This window comes from Typopeltis vanoorti, chromosome 1 (assembly GCF_054136105.1).
Source record: "Typopeltis vanoorti isolate ZY-2024b chromosome 1, IOZ_Tvanoo_1.0, whole genome shotgun sequence".
Classification (NCBI taxonomy): domain Eukaryota; kingdom Metazoa; phylum Arthropoda; class Arachnida; order Uropygi; family Thelyphonidae; genus Typopeltis; species Typopeltis vanoorti.
In genome coordinates this window covers 69,930,578-69,943,050 of record NC_143549.1, presented here as the reverse complement: position 1 = coordinate 69,943,050, position 12,473 = coordinate 69,930,578, and the positions used below count along the sequence as shown (strand labels likewise).

Genomic DNA, 12,473 nt, shown 5'->3' with positions numbered 1-12,473 from the left:
AATTTGTGATTTTTGTAAACTTCATAAGAGAATTTACTTGATCACAATTTAACAAGCACAAGCCTTAATAAGTAAATCGTGCTTGCATCTAAGTATAAAATGAAATAAATATATTGAAAAGAATAATTGTCATACTTGTATAAGAACACTGATTGTATAATATTAGAAAAGTGAGATAATTAATTTACAGTATTTAGTTAAAAGAATTTTGCATGAAAAAGGCTTGCTTGTTATACACTTGAAACAAGAGATTGCAAGTTATGCTAATTCTTGGAAAAAATGGGTGAGCCAATAGAATTTGATAAAGCTGACTCATAGGGTTACCTAGAACCAAAGTAAAGTCCAAGGTCACGCACGGTTCCCAATTTAGACACTGCTGTGGGTCAGTCGCATGCACATGGCCCACCAAAGATGCAAAGTTCAGCAGGGAGATGCCACCCTAACAGGTTATGAGAAACATATCCTAATATAAAAGGATCTAACCGATAAGCTTAGGCGTTGCTGGTTATTCATGACTTATTTTTCACGGTATTAACAACACCACAAACACTTTTATCAACAAGGATGTTTTATTAACGCTAATATTTCACTGATTTTCAACTCAGCATCATCAGAGCACAACACACATGTAAATGCGACAGTGAGTGAGTGAAACAATATAATTGCAGAAAGACAAAAGATCTAAAGTCCTATTTTTGGCGCCCTCTAACGGGAAAAAAAAAAAAAAAAAAAAAAGGCAGCAGTTATCCAGGAGTTTTTCTTAGGATAACAGTCTCCCAAATTTTTGGCAAATTAATGCAACCATATTTGTTAAGGTTGGGAGAATTCTTCAAAGCCATTGCTGACTCAAAAAATAGTCTTTCAGATCTATAACGACTCCTAAATAGCACATTCGTTTTCCTCCATCTAATCCTGTGTGAAGGAGTGTCCAAAGCATGGTCTGCCAGTCCCGACTTGCCTTTTTTTTTTTTTTTTTTCGTTAGAGGGCGCCAAAAATAGGACTTTAGATCTTTTGTCTTTTGCAATTATATTGTTTCACTCACTCACTGTCGCATTTACATGTGTGTTGTGCTCTGATGATGCTGAGTTGAAAATCAGCGAAATATTAGCGTTAATAAAAACATCCTTGTTGATAAAAGTGTTTGTGGTGTTGTTAATACCGTGAAAAATAAGTCATGAATAATATAAAAGGGTTAGGAACACCCCCCCCCACACACACACACGAAGGTCTTTTGCTAGTTTTCGTTTGGAGGTTACATTATGCAGTTTCCTGAGTGACGATCAGGAGTGCCTCCCCCATCCACCACAACATGGAATATTAGTAAGCGGAATTTAGGTCCCATTTGCCTACCATTGAGAAGAACAAAGGACACCACATAGTTGGGAAGAAAGGTATTTACCACATACTAAAGCAACCCTAGTCTAAAGGAAGGAGACTATCAGGAGTGCCCTCCCCATCCGCCACGACATGGAATATTAGTAAGTGGAATTTAGGTCCCGTTTGCCTACCATCGAAAACAAAGGACACCACATAGTTGGGAAGAAAGGTATTTACCACACACTAAAGCAACCCTAGTCTAAAGGAAGGAGACTATCAGTGGAAATTGTGGATATCCTCATGGCGAATCTGATGACTGCAGAACAGCAGATAGATCCTGTTTCCTTAGAAGAAGCCTGATATGCTGCAACCGACATGGCCCCTCATGTTCCGAAGTACCCCAAATATGTTCCACTACAGCAGGAGATTTTTTTCAGGAATTGCAGACAAGTAACATCTAGTTACTTGTCTGCGATTGTAAATTAATGTATGTAATCTTGTATATAGCTCTTGTAAATTAATGTATGTAATCCAATTGTGTCTAGTTGAATTATTGTGTCATATTATTGTCCTCAAGCAGGTGAAAGATTTAAGCCAACTTAATGACGGGAAAGCCCCTTTATCTTGTATGTGTAGAGTCCTTTGTTGAAGCATAACAGTTTATCCCACGTGCTAGTGTGAAATTTTCAATTTTTGTATTTTGCTTATCATATTAACATTATATCATCATAGTATTGAATTGTAGTTTTTAGAATTTAATGTCCTGTATTGTATTTGAGTTTAATAAACTTTTGCTTATCAAATATTCAGTTGTCTGAAATTGCCATTCAATGCACCGCTTGTTATAACATACAAACCTAGGCGTGGGGGGGGAGAAAAAGTTAAGTTACGAGATCAAGGTTACGACTGCATGATTATTTCACTTCTAGACTTATTTAGGAATTTGCTTCTTGTTTTAAATTTCTTTATAAACTAAATAACCTAAATGGCACAGCTTTAAAAAATAAATGTTTTAGGATACTAAGAGGAGCAAGAGCTTAGATTTCTAGTACGGAGGTGACGATACGTGAAGAAAAAGGATAAGATATATAAAGGAAAGTAAAGTATAAGGGAAATATATAAATAAACAAGAATGGGACACAACACTATCAGAATTCTCCTAATATCAAACTACTTACCAATGAGACTGCAAAGTGCCAAAACACTAAATTCAGTAGGTATATTCCTTTAACCCAAAAGGAACTGAAATACAACAAAAAGTTATAAAGCATCACCCTGAGATAATAAAAAGAAAAACAATGAAACAAGCAAGCAAATGAAAAAGAACAAAGTGAGGAAATATCTGGCCCAGGTAGTCCAGTCCTGAAAGACCTGGCAATTACCTTGATGGCGGCTGGGTTTGTTTTCCAATCTCATAAAATACACAGACTGATGAATGACAAGGGCCTTATTAATAGAAATCACAAAAATTATTATTTTCAACTGAAATTAATCTGGATAATATAATGTATTTCAAGTAAAATGTATATCAAATTCCTGTTACTGATATGTATCCTCAAAAGGGTGCACAGGATACTAAGGAATTACTTTTAGCTTCCTGTGATGAATTCAAATAAAAAATGTTCTATCACATGTAAGGAATTCTCTTTTAACCATATATAAGCTTTTCATAATTTCTGGAATATTTCATCATGAATTACTAATACTAAAATTTTAAATGGGTGAAACTTAACTGCCCCTTTTGTAACTGTTGTGACTCTCAAAGCAGGTTAACAATAACTCAATTTTTACTTTTGCCTTTCTTTTTAACAGTCCATATTTCTGTTAACCAAATAATTGGGAGTGGCCATTACTTTCTAAAATTTAGTTGAATTTCTCATCTTGTTTTTTTTATTCAGCATCCAATTAATTGTTCCACAGATTTTCTGAATTTTATTTTTTTTCGTATATATCTTTGTCTGTTAGATATGTTATCATTATTATTCTTTGACACCAAATTATTTCCACAGACAATCATAAACATCCATGCCCACGGCGGGATTCGAACCCGCAGCCTTTTGGCTGGAGAGCAGATACGCTATCCACTCGGCCAACCAGGCCGGCATATGTTATTATGCAGCCTAAATAATTAAACTATGTCACCTGTTCTGTTATTTTATTTTCTGACTATTTTTGATCATGATCTCAACCTTTAAATGCCAAGACTTATTTTTTCTTTTGTAAAAGTTTTAAACTGTATTGTTGGCTTATTTTGTTTAATTCCTAAATGGATTTTTGAAGATTATTGTCATTATCTTGTAATATAATCAGATCATCTGCATAGAGCATTGTATTAATAACAGTTCTTCTGTTTGACTGGATACCTTGTTTTATGGTTGTTTTTCATAGTTTTATAATCTGATAATATATGCTGAACAGAGCTGAAGATAGCTACATCCCCATCTGACACCTTCATTAATTCGTTATTATTATTATTGTTGTTGCACCCTCCATGGGGTCAACAGACTTATCATGGGAGGTTCATTCATCAACTGAAAAACATTTATCATAATGAATCTTAAAATCCTTAACACGTATTAACAACATATTCTGGTAATGCGTTCCATTCACTGACAATTCTCCATGTAAAAAATCTACTCCTCACACCCCTCTTCAACCATCTTCTTACATAACTTCCAGGGATGGCCTCTGGTTCTTCCCTTCTCACCTTCTACTCTTTTTATAATCCCCTCTGGATTAATCCAATAAAATCCTCTCACTAACTTAAATGCTCTATCATATCACCTCACTTCGTGTGTTGAGGCTTAAGTGCTGTAAAATATTCATGTTAAAGGTTTAATGGAATATTATCAGTGCTAAGAATGGATTAAAACTAATTTTAATGCTTCCTATATTTCATCTCAGTCACTGAGACATCTTCAGGGATTACAAATAACTTTTTGTAACAACACACACAAATACAATACAATAAGTATAAACATGTTAGCGAAACTAAAGTCCTATCTAGGAGTGCAGGTCACCTGCAAACACCCATAGGAAAAAAAAAGACTCTTTTCTGAATCTGCATCTAGGAACCAACCAATTTTAAACAAATAAGGTTGCATAAAACTTCCCAAAATTATGGAAACATTATCAGAGATCCCTCTTTACATCCTAGGCCACCTGCAAATGCCTATAGAGGGGGCGCGTCTCCTAGATAGGACTTTAGTTTTGCTCAAGTGTTTTTACTTATCATTGTATTGTATTTGTGTGTGTTGTTAAACACACAAATTCGAGTCATCAGAATTCAAGGAGAACCAGCCTGCCAGTCCGGAACTCGGGGGGTAAGGGCGTCGTAAACATCAGAGCCCCCCCCTTTTGAAGACTCGACACTCTGGGGCTACCCTAGGCACAGGGGGCGAAATCTCCCTTTCGAGTCATCAGAATTCAAGAACTGACCTACCAGTCTGGAACTTGAGAGGATTGGCACCATAGGCATTGGGGGGGGGGGGGGGGTAGACACCAGGGGAGGACCCCTTTTGAGTCATCAGAATTCAAGGAGAACCGGCCTACCAGTACAGAACTCGGGGGTTGGGCACCGTAGGTGTCAGAGCCCCCCCTTTTTGAAGACTCGACACTCTGGGGCTACCCTAGGCGCAGGGGGCGGAATCTCCCTTTCGAGTCATCAGAATTCAAGGAGAACTGGCCTACCAGTCCGGAACTCGGGGGTGGGGCAACCCCTTTCGAGTCATCCGAATTTAAGAACCGGCCTGCCGGTCCGGAACAGGGGGGTTGGCGCCAGATCTCTCCCCCCCCGTTGTGAAGACTCGACACTCAGGGGCTACCCTGAGTGTCGAGTCTTCAAAATTCGAGTCATCAGAAAAATTCTCATCTTTTTTCAATAATTTGTTTTAAAACATAAATATTGTATACATATGATCTTCTATGTCTGAAACTCTTTTGTTCTTCTGAGAGAAAATTGTTTGCAATATGTCTTTTATTTAGAATCTTATTGTACATTTTGTGATTGGTATTTAATAAACTTATTCCTCTGTAATTTCCACAATCATCTCTATCTTCTTTTTTAAATTATTATTACACCTCCAGGGAGTTCAAAGACTCATTGAGGGCGGACACCTACTCTACAACTCTCCATCTCTACCAATGCCATCCACTGCCCACCACCACTAGTATTTTCACAGACAGCCACAGTGGGATTCAAACCCACAGCCTTTTGGCTGGAGAGCGAATACACTAACCACTCGGCCAACCAAGCCTACAAACATGATCCTAGCTTTTGACTAATTCTGATGGAACCCCACATTTCCTCCATCAGTTATTAATTTTAATTTTTCTCCACCATAATTCCAAAGCTCAGTATTTATGTCATCTAATCCGGTAGAGTTTCTATTTTTTGATAACTTTATTGCTTCTTTTAGTTCTTCCAATCTAACTGCTATATTTTATTATTATTATTACCACGTGATGCCTGCAGGAAGTCCAACGGCTCATTGAGGGAGGGTACCTACGCTACAACTCGCCATCTCCACCACTTATCCAAAACTATAGTGAACCTATCATCTACACCAATGGCATCTACTGCCAACTACCACCACTAATATTTTCACAGACAATCACAAACATCCATGCCCATGGTGGAATTTGAACCCTCAGCTTTTTGGCTGGAGAGCGGATGCACTAACCACTTGGCCAATGAGGCCGGTGGTTAGTGCATCCGCATATCAGTATCAATTTCTTCACTATTTTCTGTTAATAAATTTGGATCATGCTATAAATTCTTATAATGTACCATCCATTGTTTCTCTTGTATTATGTTGATTTCTGCTGTATCCCTTTCTTCATTGTTAAATTTCCTTACTATTTTGTAGGCTATGTCTTGTCTTCCATATCTTCTACTTCATTATTAAATCTCACAAGAATGTTGGCAAGATTATTGTACTATGGTTTTAACAATATTTCTTTTGTGTTTTGTATGTTTCTTCTGAGAGAGAGAGATGTACATATTGATGGAACGAGCTTCACAACTACTGGACATTTTTTTAATAACTACTTATATGCCTACAAAAAGAGAAAGATAAAAAAAAATTTAAAAAAGCTATTTATTACTGAAAAGTCACTGCTACTTTAGTCTTGCTAAAATATTTCATTGGGTACATAACATAAGGTGAACAAAAAAAAATCAGAGATACACAGAAATTTTATCTGTATACAGTTGTCATAGTGCTAAATTAAAAACAGACAGCTAACGTTTGAAGGAATTCTTGAACTAGCTCATTGTTGTGCATGTGAATGAGTTCATGGTAAAGCATATGCCATAGCTAAATAGCAAAGTAACAACAAACAGAAAGGTTGTAGTTCAGCAGTTTGATATTAAAGCAGACAGGGTTCAGTACAATTTCTGTTGATTCCAAGAACATCATAACACCTATATATGATTTCAGATCTAACTTAGTTCACTGAGTGTGTAGTGGATTGGTTATTGTTGGGATCAGAAGAATTAAAAACATGACTGGATAAAGCTGAGGCCCTTGTTCTACCATACATATCTGATACATCTTGTTCTACAATACATACATATATATCTGATGTGATCTTCTATACAAAGCTCAATTGATTTCTCTGTTTGTCCATAATATGGGGAACTGCAATCACACCAAAAGATGATACTCCCCTGAATAGTTTATGTTAGTGTGTTTCGGCTTTTCCAGGCAAAGCCAGAATTAGGGTTTTATTTATTTATATATCAGTCCACACAAGTAATTGAAAAGGGTTACAGGAAAAGAAAACCCCATCAATATTTTTGTTGAGAAGCTGGAGGCTGTAGTTGTTGGAAAACACTGCTTGAAAGTGCTTGGATTTATTTCATCCTAGCCGTCCCTAATCAAGAAACAGCTGGAATGAAAAATAAGCCAATTCGGCATATTTTCATTCGGACTGTAAAAGCATCAGCAGCGAGTCATTTTTTAACAGGCCTGTGGAATTCAGAGAAATGATGAATGACAGTTCAGCAGATCAGTGCCAATGAAATACCTACAGAAGGAATGATAACTGAAACAGAGTATGTGAAACCACGGCAGAAGTATGCCCTTGAGAAAGGATTGAACTTATGGATTAGTTTGGTTTAATGACGCAAAAGCAGCTAAAGTCAAACTGCGCTAATACTTTTGGAAAACATCAAGTTACATTAAGGTTTTTGATGCTCCATCCTAGATGTGAACGGGTAAAGCAGACCACGAAATCAAAAGACTCATCGTGAGAGGGCCATACTCTCGGTCATCTAACCGTCCCTTAAAGCCATTCAAGGTTTCTGTACTCACCACAATGTATAGATATTAACTGAATGTGAAACAGTAGTCTCTTGCAAAGTAAAAAGTCAGCAAATTATTTGATTTGAAAGCAATTAAAATTCTTACAGTTCGAAGGTAGTGGAAAGGTTTTGGCATCATTGGAATAAAATGGGGTTGCAATAACGCAGGATTCAAATTTATATATGTCTTTTCAGGCCTAAATAAAAAATGCACATGCTTAATGCTTGTTCTAATTTTAATCAATGCCATCTTTAATGGTATAATAAATGACGTATATAAAATAGATACACTTCCTTTACACACGACAAAAACAATTAACACACATTCAGTACCAGCACCACATTTATACTGAACACCAAAGCAGCAAATAATAAATTAGTGTCGCCATCTACTATAAATACAACAATCTAAACATATGCTTAAATCGAATGAAAGAAATTAAAATAAAATTAAATTATACTTGATAAGAAATTATATATACTTCGAAATTATTTAATTGTGTGTGTTAAAGATACCAAGAAATTATATAAACTTGGTTGTAATCCTTTTTTCCCAAGTAAGCAAACAAGCACGTAAGCCAAGTTTGCGCCTGAAGTATTTTCAGGTCTGAGGCAACTCGTGGTAAAGGTGGATTTAAGCTCTAATAATTTGCCTAAATATCCCATAATACAAAGCATATATCCTTACGGATATGTATAATGCTATGTATTATGGGAAGGGTCATTACCCAGACCGGTTTCGACCTTTATTGAGGTGCTGTTTAAGTAAAAACCTTTCTTAAAATTAGGTAGTCCCCTACGAGTGACCGAAGGACCGTCCAACTCAGCGTTGTTCCACTCAGTGACAGGCTCACCCCACCACCACCACCACCACCACCAAATAGAGCCATAATGTCAGCGGTGGCGGCACTCAGAGACAGGCATAAACTTACCCCAAGCAGAGCCTCTCATACCTCAATGAAATGGACCACTTTTGCGCAAAAGCACATCAGTGCGAGCCAGACCCCAGAGGTAGTGATACCAAGGTTGAAGTAATGCAGAACTTATATTTACCTATAAGAGTTGCCACAAGGTGCGTTGACCTTATTAAATAAAAATCTCAGGATAAGAGAAAGATGTTTTTTTACCTTGGGTGTACTATACATTAAAGATACCAAGAAATTATATAAACTTGGTTTTAATCCTTTTTCCCCAAGTTTATATAATTTCTTGGTATCTATAACGTATAGTACACCCAAGGTAAAAAATTTTCTACATCTTTCTCTCATCCCGAGATTTTATTTAATAAGCTCAAAGCACCTTGTTCCAACTTGTATAGGTAAATATATTAGTTCTCCATTACTTCAACTTTGGTATCACCACCTCTGGATCTGGTTCCTACTGACGAAACCCCTAAGGGTAGAAACCGGTTGGAAGCTTGGGTGATCGATGGCTATGCTGTGGCCAATGAAGTTCTAACTGAGGTTTGGCTGTTGCTGTTACCCCTCAGATGAAATATGAGCGGATATTCTCTGTGGTGGGGTGAGCCTGCCACTGGGAAGAGCCAAACGCTGAGAGTTCTCGGTGACAGGGTGAGCCTGTTATTGAGGGGAACAACATTGAGTTTTGATCCTTAGGGTAGTTCATTGCTGAGTGATCCGCGGGATCTCACGAGTTTTTGGAGAAGTAACCCCGCACTTCATACAGGGAAACAGGTCTGGGTAGTGCCCTTCCCATAATACATAGCATTATACATCTCCGTAAGGATACGTGCTTTGCATTATGGGATACTTAGGCATGTGATCAGAGCTTATGCCACCTTCATCACGAGTTTGCACCTGAAAAGACTTCAGGCGACTTACTTGTTTACTTACTTGGGAAAAAAGGATTAAAACCAAGTTTATATAATTTCTTAGTATCTTTAACGTATAGTACACGCATGGTAAAAAACTTTCTACATCTTTCTCTCATCCTGAGATTTTTATTTAATAAGGTCAAAGCACATTGTGGCAACTCGTATAGGTAAATATAAGTTCTGCATTACTTCCACCTTGTATCACCACCTCTGGCTCCCACTGATGTGCTTTTGTGCAGAAGTGGTCCATTTCCTTGAGGTATGAGAGGCTCTGCTTGGGGTAGGTTTTGCCTGTCACTGAGTGGGGCCACCACTGAGATTATGGCTATGTCTAGTGGTGGTGGTGGTGGTGAGTCTGCCACTGGGTAGAGAGCCAACGCTGAGAAGTTCTTCTCGTTGATGGGGTGAGCTTGTCACTGAGTAGAACAACGCTAAGTTGGACGTTCCTTTGGTCACTCTTAGGGAATGGTCTGGGGGGAGCCTAATTTTCAGAGAGGTCTTTACTTAACCAGCACTTAAATAAAGGTCGAAACCGGGTTGGGTTAGTGACCCTTCCCATAATACATAGCATTATACATGTCCGTAAGGATATGTGCTTTGTATTATGTGATACTTAGGCAAGGGATCAGAGCTTATGCCACCTTTACCACGAGTTGCCTCAGACCTGAAAATACTTCAGGCACAAACTTGGCTTACTTGCTTGTTTGCTTACTTGGGAAAAGGATTAAAACCAAGTTTATATAATTTCTTGGTATCTTAAACGTATAGTACACCCAAGGTAAGAAACTTTCTATCCCTCTCTCTCTCTCTCTCTCTCTCTCTCTATATATATATATATATATATATATGTTAAAGATACCAAGCAATTTTAAACCTGGTTTTACTCCATTTCCCAAGTAAGCAAACAGACTAAAAGTCAAGTTTGCGCCTGCAATTGATGCAAGTCTAACTGATCCCACAGGTAGTGCAGGAGCAGGGCAACTCGTGGCAAAGGTGGAACAAGCTCCGATCACTAATCTTAATATTTACCCTTAATGCCAAAACACATCTCCAAGAATGGGATGTATGATGTTTTGTATTAAAGGCAAGGGGCCACTACCCAGACCGGTTTCGACCTTTATTGAGGTCTCGTCAGTGGGAGCTAGGCTAAAGATACCAAGATTTAGTAATACAGAGCTTGTAAGTATTTCGCCAAAACAAGTTACCATAAGGTGTTTTAACCTTATTAAATAAAAATCTCTGGAGGAGATATAAATGTAGAAAGTATTTTTACCTTGGGTATAAATATGTTAAAGATACCAAGCAATTTTAAACCTGGTTTTACTCCATTTCCCAAGTAAGCAAACAGACTAAAAGTCAAGTTTGCGCCTGCAATTGATGCAAGTCTAACTGATCCCACAGGTAGTGCAGGAGCAGGGCAACTCGTGGCAAAGGTGGAACAAGCTCCGATCACTAATCTTAATATTTACCCTTAATGCCAAAACACATCTCCAAGAATGGGATGTATGATGTTTTGTATTAAAGGCAAGGGGCCACTACCCAGACAAGCTCTGTATTACTAAATCTTGGTATCTTTAGCCTAGCTCCCACTGACGAGACCTCAATAAAGGTCGAAACCGGTCTGGGTAGTGGCCCCTTGCCTTTAATACAAAACATCATACATCCCATTCTTGGAGATGTGTTTTGGCATTAAGGGTAAATATTAAGATTAGTGATCGGAGCTTGTTCCACCTTTGCCACGAGTTGCCCTGCTCCTGCACTACCTGTGGGATCAGTTAGACTTGCATCAATTGCAGGCGCAAACTTGACTTTTAGTCTGTTTGCTTACTTGGGAAATGGAGTAAAACCAGGTTTAAAATTGCTTGGTATCTTTAACATATTTATACCCAAGGTAAAAATACTTTCTACATATATATATATATATATATATATATATATATATATATATATAGAGAGAGAGAGAGAGAGAGAGAGAGAGAGAGAGATCATAATAGAACTTTTAAGATATAAATGTCTTATTAATGCAAGCAAAATTTTTCGATATATGACAAAAAATCAAAGAACGAGTGGTCATCCGTAAAAGATGTGTGTAAGGGTGGGTTAGTAGGGATGTGCAGACCAGATTTTTTGCTTCGAGAGTGGCAAGTGAGTTGAATGGATTGCAAGAATTGGTTGTGAGTTCCGTGACGGTGAATGGATTTAAGGAGAGATATGATAGGACTTGTGTTTATGATGGTTGATTTGGTTCTCCAGCGATGAGTCTCCGGACTCCATGGCGATGACTTAAAATAATAATAAAATAATAATGATATAGCAGCAATGATGAGAGCTGAACGCATACAGAGAGCATGAAAAAGCAAAAAGGACGGTAATAAGAGTTATTGCATGTGGAATCCATCATAAGAGGGGATGTTTAAGAACAGCATGACTAAACTCGTGTTGTATGGGTGGAAGGAATAACGAAATTGTCGATGCGGTTTGGTCGTAAAGGGGGGGGATAAAAAAGATGATGTTTTGATAGGAAGAGATGATCCGACAAGTGTTGCATTCGTAGTGCATCTGGAACATTGAATTCTTCGAATGTAAATAGCCTGAGTTGAATTCTCCTCGTGAAGACAGAAATATTTATATGGACTTTTCCAACTGAAGGAAAGTTAGTCGTTCCAATACGAAAGTATCAGGGCTTTTTCTACAGAAAATTCGGGTTTTTCATCCCGCATACAGGCAAATTCGCCATGAGAACATATGCAATTTACATACAAAAATACTATGTTGGCGATAATGGGCGGTAGGCGGCGTTGCGTATTGATGGCAGTAAGTTGTATAATTGAATGATTAAGTAGAGCCAGCATCCAGATCTCCAAGCACAGTAGAGCGCATTTCTGTAATGAGTCCCTGCACTCCTTGGAAGTGTCCCATAACAATGGTAAGAAGATAGGAATGAGTTGATGGTAAATGCGTATAAACCCCAGTGGGGGCTCCCGACAGAGGGTAGTTGAGAAAAAGGACGATAA

The 12,473-nt window shown here is 37.8% G+C and overlaps 1 protein-coding gene across 1 annotated transcript in view; it reads right to left on the bottom strand.

Annotated features, from left to right (window-relative positions):
- Positions 1–7,970, bottom strand: part of LOC150110072 (transmembrane protein 70 homolog, mitochondrial) — a 29,017-nt gene extending 21,047 nt beyond the window's left edge. The window contains exon 1 of the mRNA XM_090391126.1: positions 7,732–7,970. Within this exon, the coding sequence (XP_090247252.1) occupies positions 7,732–7,875 (144 nt within the window). The 5' untranslated portion in view covers positions 7,876–7,970. The remainder of the gene's footprint in view (positions 1–7,731) is intronic.
- Positions 7,971–12,473: the final 4,503 nt, after the last annotated feature.